The sequence below is a fragment of the Monopterus albus genome, unplaced genomic scaffold (assembly GCF_001952655.1).
Source record: "Monopterus albus unplaced genomic scaffold, M_albus_1.0 scaffold169.1, whole genome shotgun sequence".
NCBI classification, from domain to species: Eukaryota; Metazoa; Chordata; class Actinopteri; order Synbranchiformes; family Synbranchidae; genus Monopterus; species Monopterus albus.
The window spans coordinates 1,121,819-1,138,073 of record NW_018128049.1 but is presented as its reverse complement, the minus strand read 5'-3'; the positions used below and the strand labels follow the sequence as shown (position 1 = coordinate 1,138,073).

Below are 16,255 nucleotides of genomic sequence, written 5' to 3'. Positions count from 1 at the left end.
GTTAACTGTTGGTCAAAATAAACAAGCAGCTTTCTTCATTCATTAGAAAGATTTTTCTCTTTGTGGTTTGTTATTTTTTATTCTTTTATTTTTTGTTTAATGGATAATACTAGTCAGGGAGAGGCAGAGGATTTGTAGTCTTTCAGCAAACCACATCCCACATTTCAGCCCCTTTAAAAGCAGCAATGGAGGGACAGGCCGTTGAGCTCTCAGAGAGAAAAACTTCATCTTTATGAGCAACCAGAAGTTCCTAGATAAATAAATAAAAAATGCACAGCTATTAATACTAATTCCCTGGATGCTATTTGGGTGGTTGTGTAAACCCCATCAGTCTCATAAATGATTAACCACAAATGTTGGAATTTTAATTGGCTTTAAAAATCGAAATAAATGGGAAATCTAGTACAATTATTTGTCATGATCCGCCTCTGGCTTTCTGGTTCAGACTCTTATTTTGTAGGAGACTGCGAGGTCACATGCTGCCACTTTATGTCAACTCAGTGTCTGATTCTTTTCACCTGTTCCTAGTTCTTCTCTCTGACTATTTAACCTGGCTCCGCCATCTGATGGTGAGATGAAGCTTCAGTTTGGTGTCAAAGCTTCCCAGCAAACAAATCCTTACACATCACAAGTTCCATTACATAAACATAAATTATGACTTGTCAGACAGTTCTTCATAATACTGTTGTAAACATCCTGCTTTTTGTTAATTAAAAAGAATATTTTGCTGATGTTGTAATACATATTTGCACAGATGCATGATGCACCTTTTAGTTTCAATAAAGCACAGCTTAGCAGCAGAGCAGCTATCCCACACACTTTTCATTGTCTTTACTGGCATCTAACATGCCAATGATCTGTGATGATTTGAGTTCACAGATGATATACAGTAATAATACGCTGCAAGTTCTTCAACCAGGGCAAATAAATATGAGAAGTGACAGTGAGGTGTGTTTTGATGGCAAGTGCAGATGTAAATTTTAGGGAACTTCTGTAACTCTATAAAGCGGTGTAGTCTCAAAAGCCATGATGCTTTGAGCACACATTCTTGCATTGTGTGATGTTTTGTTGCTGCTACTTAAAAAAACAAGGTGTTTCCACAGAGAAAAATGTTACAGTCAACATGTCCATCTCTAGCCATTGGTTTATATGGCATTATTGGTGAGGTACATAAACATACTGTACACGTAAATGATGTTGGATGCAGTCATTTTAAGTTTTATAGTAATACAATACTCATATTAATGTATCACCCCTATTATAGTATAGGTTTTGGTGTTTATAATGCATAACTGTGTTTTCTCATTTCAGCAACAAGGCAAAATTGGAGTGACATTCAATATTGGCACAGTGGATATCAGCGTGCAGGAAAGCAGTACCCCAGTGAATGACGGGAAGTATCATGTTGTCCGCTTCACCAGGAATGGTGGCAATGCTACGCTGCAGGTGGATAACTGGTCAATCAATGAACACTTTCCAACAGGTATAACACTAATTATTCATTCTAACCTAAACCTCATCTTTATCTTTATTTTTACATCTTTACTACTACACAAACATGTTGGCAATCATAGCTGCTGGCTGACAGTATCAGTTAACAATGAAAGCCTGCTATTAAAATGATAACACTTGGTATCAACAAGATTTACAGCAATAAGGCAATGGGATCATGTTGTTGAGAAGGTCACCGGGGACCATTTGTGTCCAACAAAAGAGCAACACACTTGAACTCAACTCCTTTTGTTCTCACCTTGGATGTAACTTGTGCTTTTGAGCTTTTAAATAGAAGCAGTCTGAGTTAGAACATGATGGAACTGTGAGCACCAAAGTCTATGCAATCACTGTTCCTTCTGTTACATGAACTTCTGTGCTTTTGACACTCTTCTCTTTCTTAGTAAAATATACAGTGCACCCATCCCTCTCAAATTAGTACCTAATCTGTAAACTCTATGGCCCTCAGTTGGTCTTCAGTATGTATTGCAACATCTGGTCTGAGGCACAGCCCTTGAATTTGGTTGCTGTAGCTGACTTGTAACTTGTTAGATTAGGGAACTGAACAAAAATTACTGACCTGAAAAACTGATGACAGAGTAGCCATTCAAATAGTAAGCAAATTATTATTGAGAACATATCCCTGATATATTGCAAATATTTAGTGTTAATGAGAAAAACTGAGCTGACATTTGTTCTTGTGCTTAAATGCTTGAAGATACATAACACATCTAATAAGGAAAGCAGATCTGCCTAAACTAAACAGGTAAACAGAAACTTCTTTCTACAGTTAACAACTTGCAATTTCATAAACCCAATATTTTACTGTCATCACTGATATTAAATATATCACCCAGGTGTGGCTTTAATATGCAGAATTAAGATGAAGCATGCTGACTGCAAAGGTATACTGATTCTTCAGATCTGCCTGCAAAAATGTAAATGTACATGTTTGGAGTCTAGAGCAAATGTTTATAGTTACAGCTCTTATAAAGATGAATCAACCTAATTTTCAATAAACAGCCAGCCCTTCATCAGACTTGGCTCTGATAGAACAAGTCAGGGTCTGTCTACATCTTGAGTAGCCACTTGATATGGGGATACTGCAGGTCATCACATCTGACATGTGATACGTCTTAAACATGGGTCTGCTGAGGAAGAGTTATCCTAAACTATGTTTGTACTGGAATCGCTGCTTTGTCTTTCTCATGTCTGACATTCATGGAAGCCTGGAGTTGAAAAGCAAAATAGACCTCAGTTCTCAATCAAAACTTTATTTCTCTAGAGGACCTGACTTTTCTTGTCAGCTTGAGATGGGACTGATAAATAGCTCAATTCAGGTCCTGTCTCTGTGAGGCCCTGATAATAGAACAGAGGGCATTGTGCCCCTGCAATGGGGGAATGGTGCTAAAGACTTTTAGGGAAGACAGCTGATATGAAATGGGTCTTTCTAATTTGTTTTTGCAGGGTGAGAGGAAGGGAGAGCTAGAAATAGGAAAGAACATAAAATGAGGGTGTAAACAGGGACAGTAAAAGAAGACTGTGGGGTAAAGGTGTGTGCAACTTTTTGCTTGAGCATATAGACCACAGGTAGTGAAGGGGCCATTGACTGCACCGCCCTATATATCCTAATAGGACAAATGCAATTACCACTATCAGACACAATCTTGAAACCATATAAAACCGTTGTAGAGTTGGTGTTCAGTGCTGTGTGTGAGGGAGGCAGATAAGATGCTTACTGAGCCATCTAATCCGCTCTCCAGTCAGAGCAGAAGGAGCTCTTGTGGAATAATTTATCATTTCTAGGGTCCTACTGAAGGAGAACAATCAAAGCATTTGCTCCCATCATTTTCCAGTTTTCATGAAAACAGGGAGTGAGACCAGTTCTCAGTCTGTCACTGTCAGAGATTGACCATCTGATGGCATGGTGAAACTAAAGTTACACTTTTCTTTTACACTCTCTCTCGGTCCACACGTGCACAATATAGGCACCAGGTTCTTACTGTATAAGCGGCCGTGCATTCAAATTAACACAGCTGCAACTCTGCTCATTTATACTGTATCATGAGTGTTGGTAAATATGCTGCTAAACTGAAAAACTGCAGTGTTCCAATATTTTGTGCACCTGATGGTAATTTGTGACAGGTTTAATAAACATCCCCCATAGAAAGAGAATTTGGTAAAATGCAGCAACATTAGCAAATCCAGTTCAGAGTCTTTCACTAAGTCAGTCTGTCTGTGTGATATCACGAGGCCTGAGTATCCAGAATAAAGAAGACTCAATACACAAAAGAAAATAACCCTGTCTGATGGTCCTGCAACAAATCCTACCCTTATACTGTTCAAGGTTCAAGGATTTTATTGTTAATTCACCATATGTGCAGGACATGCAGAAAATCGAAATACCGCTTCTCTATCACCTAGTATTGGGTGCCATAACATTTAGGAACTAAAATAGAATAAAAATAGAATAGAATAAGAACTAGATTGACGTAAGTAGTATTAATCTAAACGGTGCAGCCAGAACGCTGTGACTCAAAATCGTGTACAGTCAGTGACAGTAGTGCAAAACAATAATCAGAGATTGTCAGGTGGTTCAGCATCACCAGGGCATTCAGTTATGTCACAGAGGTTCCCATTACCTTTAGTAATTTTTTATGGAATAGTGGGACTGTTGTACTAGAATGTCTTATACAATAAGGACTTGTAATAGGTTGTACACTACCATTAAATATATTTGTAGAGAAAAATCACAGAAGCTCTTTCCATACAACATAAGCTATCAGTTGATTTTCTACATAATATGCTGTGCAGTTTAACAACCAGTAGATGTCATAGATAGAAAATGGCTCAAAGACATATTTAGCGGCCTGCAATAAGGCAGTTGGAGAGGTATTTGAATGTTCATCTATTAGGTGGACTGGCTGGTGTGTGCTCCATGGCTCTTCACTGAAGTTGCATCTGAATGCTGGAGAAAAGCCACCTCTTCCCCATCTGGTCTCCCTGAGATCAGTGGAGTATTTGGGACTTGTTTTGGATTCAGTAACAATGAGAGCATGCATAATGCAGAAGAGAGGCAATCATGATAAGGTTAGAATTCAGTCTAGTTAACTACAGCAATATGAACCATTTAATTCTGCTTACTAGCACAGGCTGGTCTGACAGACAGCAGGAACAAAATGGAGGAAACCTCAGAAGAGCAAGGGAGGAGGGATTCCTCTTCCAGGACAGATAGATATGCAATATATGTCTTTTACACAGAGTACAGAGTAGATTTACAGCATGAACAACCAGAATGACAACAGTATAGGTTATAAACATAAATGAAGGATATGATCTTTGAGGATGTCAAGCAACTTTTAGGTGCCACCACTGCAGAGGTGCAAGGCACATGGCACATGACATCCTGTCCACCATTACGACCTGGAAATTAGGGGTGTAATGGTACACAAGAATCACAGTTTGGGACGCACATTGGCTTTGAAGTTCAGTTCATTTTCAGTACAGTAGGTGAAATTAGTACAGCTAAGGGACAATATTGCAAGAAGTAAAGGCATTCAAGTTAAAGAAATAGGGACAGTAAAAAGCATCAAAGAGGCAAGGTCAACAGCTGGCATGGCAAAAGGATACAATTCTCTTCCAGATAGAAGCCAAAGATTATTAATGTGACTCTGAATACAAGAACAGAAGCTACAGATCACAGTGACTCTGATACCTCCCAGAGCTCAGAAAGACAAGAAGAGGAACTAGGGGCATGAGAAGGAGGTAGCAGGAGAGCGGCAATACAACCACACTGATTAGGCAATAACTATGACAAGAACATGCTGTGATCAACATTTCATAATTGTACTTATCTAAAACTCCCATTTCTGTTCACTTTTTTCTTTCTAAAAGCCTTAATCCCTTCAAGTTGCATCTGAGAATCAGCTTTCATACCACTCCACCCATTATTAATGCCATTTCAGCCCAGACTACATAATAAAGACACATTTCAAAAAATAAGTCAAATTATTTTCCATGCTCAAACTTAAACCCTTCTCTTGTTACTTTTAGCAGACTGATTGAACACAATTTTAGAAACGAAGTATAAGTTTATAGATAACAAAACTTACCAAGAAAGAAAAGCTTTAACAGAACTAGAGCAAAATGTGGACATAGTGATATAAAAAGCAGATAAAGGTGCCTTAGTGGGTAGTAACAAGCAGATTTTTTTTTTTGATAAAAAATGTAAGAGCAAAATTCTATTGTGGAATTTTATATTCCTTTTAAAAGCAGTCTCATAACGGTATCAGCTAAAACACTCCCCATACACTCATGTCTTATTTAGGAGACAAAGAGGATGTTCTTAGTCTCAATCCCACCTACATCACAGTGTGATGAGCATACAGATCTGTTGGAGGGATGTTCAATCCCATGACACCTCGTTTTATTTTATTTATACAGTTGTCACCCATTAACAATTTCCTGTATTGTATTTGTGATGTTGCTAAAACGAGTTTAATAAGAATGTAACCTTCAGATAAAAAAGTTTAAACATATTGTAAATGTTAGAGAAAGTTATATTTCCTCCAGATGACATGACACAGATGATCAATAAATGACTTTATAAATGTCTTTTTAAACTTTAAAGGGAACAGCGACATTGAACGCTATCAAATGGCCAATAAGAAAATTCCTTTCAAATACACCAGACCAGTAGAAGAGTGGCTGCAAGAGAAAGGTAATTTCAAACAAACATGTTTCTTTTCTCATCTGTGTTAACTGTAATGATCTCATGTGAAAACCCTGAAAATACCATGAATTCAGGTAATAACTTATTCATGCAAACTTTTCTTTTTTCAGACCAAAGCAATGCTTTTCATTTTTAACAAAGTACTACCAGTGTCACTAGCATGAACATGAGTGTAAACCCATGCATGCAGCTTTATATGGGACTTCATATGGGATAAAAATGTTAAATACATAACTAAGGAACAAATCATTGTTTTAAAAAGGCAATATATTGTAAAATCATTCATTTTGTAATGAAAATTAACAAATTATCATAATGAATTGAAAACATACTGTATATGTCATTATTACAAAGTGTTATCATACATATTCATGTAGCCGTTGCGAGTTCTATTGCAATGGTGCAAGTGATTGCACAAAGTGAAACTGTGGGTCCTGGGTACACACTGTTTAGGTGCTTTAGAGCTAACCTGCCAATTTCTTCCTCTGGCTGTGCAAAGTGCAAAAAGGCCTGGTGTGGTGATTAATATATGCACTCAACCAGTCATATCTCTAGTCTGTTAACTGAAACAACCAGTCACAGCGCACTATGACAACATATAGGTCAAAGCTGACTACTTTAATGAAACTAAATGTTATTTTATGGAGATTTCAAACATCCCCTGAATGATTAATTAAAATTATTTCTTCACATTTTAAGCACTATTACATCATTTGTTTTGAATATTTAGTTTGATAAAGTTACCAAAGTGGCAGCAAAGTCAAGTTTGCACATTACACCGGGCACTAAAATACCACGCAAACTAAGTCAGGAAAATGGAAAAACTCCTTGTGCTATTCATTGCACTGCCCCAAAAATATGGTACTTTGTCTTGTTGCAAATGTATGGTGCAGCTATAAAAAGCTAGAACTAAGTGTTCTTTTCTCTGTTGAAAATATATTTCATCTGGATGTTTCCTCTAGGACGGCAGCTAACAATTTTCAACACTCAAGCAACAGTTGCAATTGGTGGTACTGATCGCGGCCGACCCTTTCAGGGTCAGTTGTCTGGTCTTTATTATAATGGCCTCAAGGTGTTGAACATGGCTGCTGAAGGTAACTCTAACATCAAGATAAATGGCAGTGTGAGGCTGGTAGGTGATATGCCAAGTGTGGCAGGCTCAGCCAGGACAACAGCCATGCCTCCAGAGATGTCTACAACCTTCATTGAGACTACTACCATGATGTCCACCACTACCACAAGGAAACACAGATCCTCCTCAGCTGTACAGGTATGGAGAGGCTCAATAATACTGCTAATAGTTAGAATTACTGCTGAGTACCTTCTGAATGTTCAACCAGAGATCAATTAATCTGATTTTAAAAAAGTATCTAGTAACTAAAGTTATAAAATAAATGCAGTGGAGTAAAAAGTACAATATTTGACTTGTAGAAGTCAAAGTGTGAAGTAGCAGAGACTGGAAATACTTAAGTACAGATACCTCAAAACTGTACTTGAGTACAGTATATGAGTAAATGTGCTTATTTACTTTCCACCACTGTTGAACATGCAGTTCTTTTTAAAGTGTGTGCAGTTTTTATTGGCTGTGTTTTACCATGGGTTGGATATAGGCTCATATGCAGTACATGTGTTTCAAATGTAGCCAGTAATTCTCTCATTATCTACTATCAGTCAAAGTTTTGGGTCGTTCTTTCCCTTTTCTAAGGTGTTTCTGTAGTTTCTCTGTGCTTTTTTTGTACACTGAGTGCTTCCAATGCACGAGTGACCATGTGGAGGTACACACTAAATGCTTTGCACAGCACATACCGCACTTTCGGCGTCAGTCTCTTGACACCTTACTTTTACAGACTATAGTTACATTTTCCATGCTTTACTTTTACAGACGATACCGGTAGTTACATTTTCCACAGCATATAAGATGAAATGCAGCTGGGTGAGCTGGGAAAAAAATGTGGTGGGCCAGTGCCACCCAGACCCATTACTGGCTTTGTGCATGACTCGAGGTAAATCTGTCAGCTTTTCAATTTCGACAGCTGTCTTTTGTCTGACATCTGTGTTTATGAGTTGCTGATGCTAGGAAAAACAAACAAAAAAACCCCAATCACACAAACCAGCATCTTAGAATTACCTTTAACCACTTACAATATACAATAAAAGGTGGAGCACAGCAAAGCACAACATCTCATCACAGAGAAGAAGGAGGATAGAGAGAGGGGGGTGCAACCGGTCCAAGAGGTATTCTGGGGTAAAAAGAGTGGATAATAAGAACCCCACTTTAAGACTAGAACCAGACAGAACTGTAGGGTGGAACTGTCCTACAGTAGATGTACACTTAACACAAACAATTCAACATCTAAGTGTGCACCCTACAGATGCCTAAATGAACAGAAATTGAAGGTATTGCAGTTAAACACAACATAAACTATGCATTTAGGCATTAATACTTGTAGAAATCAATGAGATGGGGCACAGTAAAATGACTATCCCCTAACGCCAGTTCTTAAAAAATGATATGTGGCTCAAGAGAGAATTGTCTCTTAAAGCTCTTATTCTGATCTTTGTTTAGAAAACCAAGTCTCCCTACCTAAAGAGCAACTTAACGGCCAGATTAGATCAAGCACTCCTCACACTTGACATCACATGGTAAACCTGAGCCATCTCCATGACAACATAGCAAACTTGCATCAACTGAGGATAACTGGGAGATGGTGTTGAAAGCTTTCAAAAAAAGATAACAAGTGAACATTGAGTGTTTATCAAGCTACTGTTTCCAAGGTCAAAAATGAACTTTCATACTCACTTTCTAACTTGTAAATTTTCCCTTGTCCTTGTGTGTCTTTTTTGTTTTGGCTGATGGCTTTTTGTGTCTGCGTATCTGGGTATCTTTGTTGTGGCTGTGACCTCTGATGCCCATGAAGCATGCAGGAGAAGACATTGTGTCATCTGCAGAGTGTTCGAGTGATGACGAAGACCTGGAGGAGTGTGAAACTAGCCATGCAGGTGGGCTAGGTTAGTTTGCCTTTGCTTGCTTTCTTTGTGCTTTCACTCATTCGCATCAGAGGATAAAGGTATCCTCAAAGCATCACACCCCCATGGTTAGGCAAAGTGTAACTTCATAAAACTGCTAATTTAGCAACAGTAATACATTACACTTTACCCAATCCAAGGGAAGCTGGATTATTAAATGATGTTAATTTTTAATTCAAATTGAAATTAGCTAAACTGGTACATCAGTCATACAGCAAGTTCATTTAGTGTGTAGCTAGTTGAAAACAGTGACTCAGAAGGCCATTATTATCATGAGCTACACTTGCACATGGGGTCTTCCGAAGTGGTTAACATGGTCATCAGTATGCATACAGATTTTCTGAGCTGAGAGGAGATATAAGGGTTAGGACATGTCATCACAAATGTGCAAAAATTTGTATGATGGTGAGCCATGTTCTCTGCACTGATGCTGCAAAGTGTATCACATCGTGTTTGAGTCCACTGCTCCTGACATTCACTGCTCTACTGATTTTCATTTTGAAACAACATTTTGTCACTTTTTGTTCTTTGAAATTTGTTTTCAGCTAAAACACAGCATGTTGTCTAGACCACGCTGATGAATTTAACTTTTTTTTCTTAGTTTGTTATCCTTTGTTTTCCCATATTTAGAGACTTGCACTGGTACATGTAATACAGAACAGATATCATTGAATTTCTGTGTACAGGTTTTTCTTTGTGTTTGGGTCATACTTTTGCTTATAGGTGTACTTGTTATTCTGTCTTTTTTGTATCTAACTATTTAAAAAAAAGCTAAAATGTTTAACAATTTTAACAACTTTGAGAATCAGTTTGAAAGAATTTGGGAATTTCCATATTTGAGCAACATAACGTTTTTAATAGGAAACAGCAAACAGCCATGTTGTAACTTTCAAATTTACACCATAACTTTTCAAAATAATGTTTATTTGAATGCTGTCATATATGTGTAGAATTTAATTCCTTAGATCTTTCCAGACAGCTTTAAAGTGCTGCTGCCAGGTGTAAACGGTAGGTCAGCCAATCTGTCTGTCAATGTAACAGATTACTATTAAAACAGGAAAGGAGTCAAAGTGACATAATAATAGTAATAATAATCGCATCTGTAAGCATGATGAGCTATTCTGCAAATAAAAAGCTAGATCTGAGTGAAAACTGAGTTTGAGTGAGTTGAAATTCATGATATTCCACAAGAAAGGAGGAATATTGCTTTTTGACAGGAATAAACATCGTGTTAGTTAACTCCTGTTGGTAATGGTAATGGTAATATTGAGACATGATTGGTGAGGCTTTGAGTGCTGTTCTGCTGACCACCAGTAGGTTCTCCCTTTTAAAGGTCATTCCCAAATTTTTTCAAAGAGTGTATGAAAGGTTGTGGTGCAAATGGGTTTAAAGCTGTGCTGTGTAGCCTGAGATTCATGGGGATTTGTGAAGAAAGACAAAGACAGGGCCCCAGTCATCCAGTCATACAGTATGTTTACACAGAAATTCACACCATTCTAACCCTAACATCCCTTTGTTGTTTGATAGCTGGCAGTGGCATGCTTTGATTTGAAGTTTCCTTTGTTCTTTTAGCCAGTCAACGCTGTTTCCTGTTTTGGTTGGTCTTTTCTAAATTGTATTATCAAGGCATCATTCCCGTCTATTCGCCAAAGATCCAGAAATGCATTCTTGGATTTTTAGCCTCATCTTGTGTGGCATGATGTTTGTATTCTGGGGTACAACGCAAGCTTGTGCCATGAAGCTTTTAATGAAAACATCTCTATTACTTTTTTCAAAGGCAATACATAGGCAAAAACAATACTTTCTTGCCATCAACTCCTTCATCCAAGTTCTATATGTAACCGATGTCGGTTGTATTTGAAAGGTGTCGTACCCTCCCAGTGTTGGGGAGTAGTGAGCTACATGTAATTAAAATAGTAGTTTTACTACATTTTACAATAGCTTGCTGGTAGTTTAACTATAGTCATATTTGCATAGTGATTCAAGTAGCTTAATTGTTTTGTCATTTTTTGTGTCGTTAGCTACTGATACTACAAAAAAATTGGGGCCAAAGAAGGAAAGTAATGATTTTTTTTATCTTTACTGTGCTGCATGTGAGCAGCTTTTCAGTGTTGGCACAGATATTTTCAGTGTCAAACAGAATTGTCTCTTAGATAAGAAATTTGAGAGAGACGTATAAAGAAGAGAAAAGGCAGGCCCATTATTTAGACCAGTGATCAAGTTGGTCAAAAGATAAAAGATATAAAGTTAAATATTTATTTCTTTAATGTTTTAGTGTTAGTGCGAGTCCAAAATTCAGATGTGTTTACATAAAATTATAACACTCCTTGTAATTTTGTCCTTGTTTAGGACAGGCTTAGATCTCAGTTAATAAACTCAACTGAGTGGCATTTTATGCTGGCAGGTGACTATTATTCAGTGGCGGGCCGTGCATTTGGTACCTGGGCCTTCAATGGAGACTTACCCAACTCAATTCACCTCTTAATACCACCACTGTACGTCACAATTATAGAAACCATCAATGCTATACAAAAACGCAATATAAGAAAGTGTGGCATTACAGAGAGAGGCCAGCTAGCTGGCCCTGTGAGGCAAATTTGAAACCTGATTGGTTAAAGAAACAGTCCCATTGCTAATGTAGTTTAAGTTACATGGGCCAGCACTTCTGATTCTGAAGGCCCTGGGCAGATTAGATTGACATGGCAACACATAGAGGATGAAATCTGATTGGACAAAAAATCTAACATCCACATACACGTACTGGAAGCGGTGCAGCCAAGAGAAATACTATGAAATGAAGAGAACAGACTGTTGGGAATAAATTAATACAATTTCATGGAACAAATATTAGAATTTCGGTTGTAAATGTAGATCGGTGCTTCTAATAGTGTTTAGGCCAGCAGAGAAGGCCTTGCTGGCCCTGACGGCCCGCCACTGCTTTTTTTATTAGTCTATATTTTCATATCTTAGTATCACATCTATTTTGTCAATTTGTTCTTTTTTTTTTTTGCAAAGGAGTTTGAACTAATTTTTTCTAAGTAGCTTCAGATCTCTCCCTAGAGTAGCTGTTCTGTAACTTCTTAACAACTTTCTTCCTAATGCTATAGTGCATTTGAACATATTTTTAGTGTGGATGGCATGAAAAGATTTTTTTTGCCCCAAAATCTAGTATTTTCCACTTTATTTTTTGTTAAGTAACCACTGGTTTAGCAAACTATTCAAATCATTTTCTTCAGGGTGACCTTTGATAATTTCTTTGCATGCTTTTTGATTGATCCTTGACTCCATGCCCCCACATTTAGACTAACTTGGTTTCTTTGTCTGCATTTGTCATTAAGGAACTTTTTTTTCCCTGCGGTCGCAGCGACATCGAATGTAGTCTGTCTTACCTCACAGTGTTTATTTTGTCAGTGTGGTTGCTGTCTGTATGTCTGGATAAGTTATCACGTGATTCTGTTCTCTGTTGTAAATCTGTCATATTCTCCTTACCTTTCAGTTAATTTCATAAGATGGCAGTTAAGAAAGGAATTAATTTCATAAGATGGCAAATAAATTGTTAGATATTTGACAGAAAAGTAAATAGCTTGTGCACTTTACTTGGAGACCACATAAATTTTGACCCATACAACATAAAGCACCTTATGGCCAGGAAAAAAGGAATTGTAGTTCTTTCCCACTAATGTGGATTAATTTAAGCTGTCACTTGTAAATCTTGCAGCCATAACAATCATATTCATGATGCTGTTAAAAAATACAGTGCCAAATGAAAGGTGAGATTACTGTCCAGCCAAGTCCTATTAGAATTATTTCACCAGCTTCTTGATGAGCTGTATTAGAATATTTCCACACGAAACCAGCTAAATCTGAAAAGCACATTCTCAATGCATTTTCAGGTTGCGTTCATAAAGAGATCAAGGCATGCTTAAACTTCTCAAAAGTCTGTATTATAATTGTCCCCTGATACACTATTTAAAAAAAACACTAGAAAAAGAGGAGGTGGCACCCAAACCTAGTGGGTTAAAGAGAAATAAAATTATTGTGCTGTGTTAAGGGTCCTCAATACAGAAGAAATACTTAACAAGGTTCTTAAACATATTCCTTGCTCCACCTTAGAGTGCCTGAAAGATTTTTTTCAAATTTTTGCCACAAATTGGACAAAAATAATTTTCATGTAGGCTCATCAGGAAGAAATCACGTTTTTATGTAGCCTAAGAATTTATTGGTTTTATTGAATTTCACAGCTCGCTACAGAGGGGAAGTGTGAAAGTGTATCTAAAAGCTCAGAGGGAAAAAGAGACCTAAATCAAAAACAACAACAAAAAACCAAACAAAAGGGTTCCAGGGGATATACATGTCATACATGTGCATCAGATTCAGTGAGGACTGACAAATTTGAAAGAATGGAATTTTATCTACAGCGTGAATCAGGCTTAGAAAGTGTGTCAGAATCAGGTTAGGGGTAGAGCATAGGCAGTTTTGAATTGTGAGCACAAGGCCTTTTCTCTCTTTTTCCATTGACTGGATTACACCAAATCTTATATTTGTTTTAAAAAGCAATTTTAGTTAAACCCTCCACTTGACACTGACAAACCCCTCCAAAAAATAAAACAAAAATAAAAAGCAAAACCTAGTATGCATTAGTTTTGATGGTGTTGCCTGAGATTAGGTGTCAGACTGATATAAACCAAGTAGGCTACAAGAGTCTGCATTACGCAAACAGGCACTTTTATCTCCAGGTGAATTTTGAAGCTATAGTAGGAGACTCAAGGGAACACACAGCTGGTTTGTTTTTTCACAGCCAAAGCCAAGTATATATGTTAATGGAACAATCAATGCAGCCACTTTTTCAGCTGCAGCCAACAAGTGGAGTAGTATCATAAATTTTTTAGACAATGGCCGCGGGGATGTACATGCACCACTCAGACACACTAGATCAGTATTATTAAATGCATTAACATGACAAAGTCTTGTACTTGATATTTTAGTATAGACTTTTAATACAGTTAGTTTTCAAGTGCCATTGTGTAATTAATTGCTTGTTATCAGCTGCACTTACCCAGTTTTCAGCGCTGAAGCTATAGGTGTAGTGCTGCCGGCTCTGCCACTTTTTTCACCAAAAGAGGAAAAAGAAAAATCTCCAGGAGGGGCCATGGAGACAAACATAAGATGTGATGATCATGAGCAGAAACAGACTTTACATTTAACTTAAGTGATGCTAGGATTTAAACAGACTGTTTTACCTGTGTACTTATGAGTGATCCGCTGTAGGTCTGACATAAGCGGGCACAAGATGGCCAGACTTTGGCACATGTTGACCATTTGTGAGCTCTGGCAACAGCTGATGTGTTCACTGTGCTGGTTGACATGTAAACCAACATGAAGCAGGGGGAGTTCGGAGAACAATCAATACATTTTGGAGCATCTATTTTCTTAAAGATTTGGAGGCATTTGATGACTGGTCATGACAAATATTGGGGGGAGGAGACAAATTTCCATTTTTCATATTTTTTGGGAAGGATGTGTCCCATGGTCCCCTGTAGAGATTACGCCTTAGAAATAAGATTATCTATGGATAGAGCATTCACACTGTGACAAATAACTACAACTTCACATTTTGCCACAACAGAGAATGAAGTCGGTCTGATATTTGATCTTGTGGGCAATTACAGTTGCCACTGTGGGAAAAGTGTTCACATTGCCCTCAAGCTGCAACTTAAAGTCCCCATGGCACGCTTGTTTCCAGCCATTTAATGTTTAATCTTGGGTACCTCTAAATTATCTTGGCACCCCTCATAACTCCAAATAGTCAATTTTTTTTTTATAACACCAATAATAAAACCAAAAAGCCTCTTCCTAAAAACAAGAGGATAGTTCATGAAAGCGTAAACCTCCTGCTACTGGTGTTGTGTCACAAATGGACAGCACAACGAACTGCGACGGCATTAATTAGTTTGAATTTCTTCTCCATAGACAGGTAAACAACAGTATATGTACTGATGAAAAGAGATGCGTAACACTCTAAACAAAGCGAGTAATTGAGAAAGCCCATATTTTAACTGGCATAATACAGATGTAACTTCTCCAGCCTTACAGCAATTCTCTCTAACATTACAGAAACAAGGCATTAACAGACATGCAACATGTGTTTTTCTGAACTTACTGTTAAGTCCCACAGAGTAGTGGAAACATCACTCCCTTTTTAAGTAGCTCCAAGGTCGGTAAATCCAACCGGTGGTCGCTGCGTCTTCCTTCACATGACCACATACAGTCTCAAAGTAGTGAAATAAATTCCAACAGGTAGCGTAGCACCAATAATAACATCATAGATTGTTAATCCTCTTGTTAAGCAGCAACACATTACATGTGGCAGACACACTGGCCTCAAGCAGTCAAAGCAAACAGGTACTGTACTCCAGGGGAATCCAGCATTGATGAGCTGATCACTAACTGAGGAGGTGGCTTCACTGACTGGCTGCTTGTAGCTGAAGACCTGATCAGGTAAAAAAAAAATCAGGCCCTGTATTTTTCTCCACATCCTCTGGCCACAGTGTAGGCAGCAGAAGGGAAAATATATCCACAAAACCAATGGCACTAGTGGATGTCCTTTTTTTAAAAAAAAAAAGAAGCTTTATTGAAAACATACATAACAAACAAGGCAGTATAATATTTTGCCAATATGGTGGGGGCACGCGTGGATGTCAGACAAGCTCCCATGAACAAGCAACCACCTGGATTTTATGCCCATTCAAGCAGATCCTTAAACTGTCACATAATACTTAATTTTGGTAGAAAAAAACTCTTGCGCACAAGCCTTTGTGAGATGTGTATAAACTGAGTTACTTCTGCATAGAAACACTGCAACATATGTTCACCTCATTTTTTGATCATTAGGTCACATGTCTAAGATGATAATTTGACATTATAACATTGTAGATAAGTCAGAAAACAAGGAAAGCCATGCCATGGGCACTTTAACTGTGTGGGTGTACTTGTGTGTCATAGGTG

The 16,255-nt window shown here is 37.8% G+C and overlaps 1 protein-coding gene across 8 annotated transcripts in view; it reads left to right on the top strand.

The window, feature by feature from the left end:
* nrxn3a (neurexin 3a) overlaps positions 1-16,255 on the top strand; it is a 223,155-nt gene that overhangs the window by 197,554 nt on the left and 9,346 nt on the right. For 4 of the 8 annotated variants that reach the window (XM_020615713.1, XM_020615710.1, XM_020615717.1 and 1 more), the window contains 4 exons: positions 1,312-1,483; positions 6,122-6,211; positions 7,186-7,493; positions 9,142-9,232. In XM_020615713.1, coding sequence (XP_020471369.1) covers positions 1,312-1,483; positions 6,122-6,211; positions 7,186-7,493; positions 9,142-9,232 — 661 coding nt within the window. Of the gene's footprint in view, positions 1-1,311; positions 1,484-6,121; positions 6,212-7,185; positions 7,494-9,141; positions 9,233-14,635; positions 14,641-16,255 lie in introns of all 8 variants that reach the window. The other 4 variants (XM_020615712.1, XM_020615716.1, XM_020615715.1 and 1 more) reach the window with 2 other exon arrangements.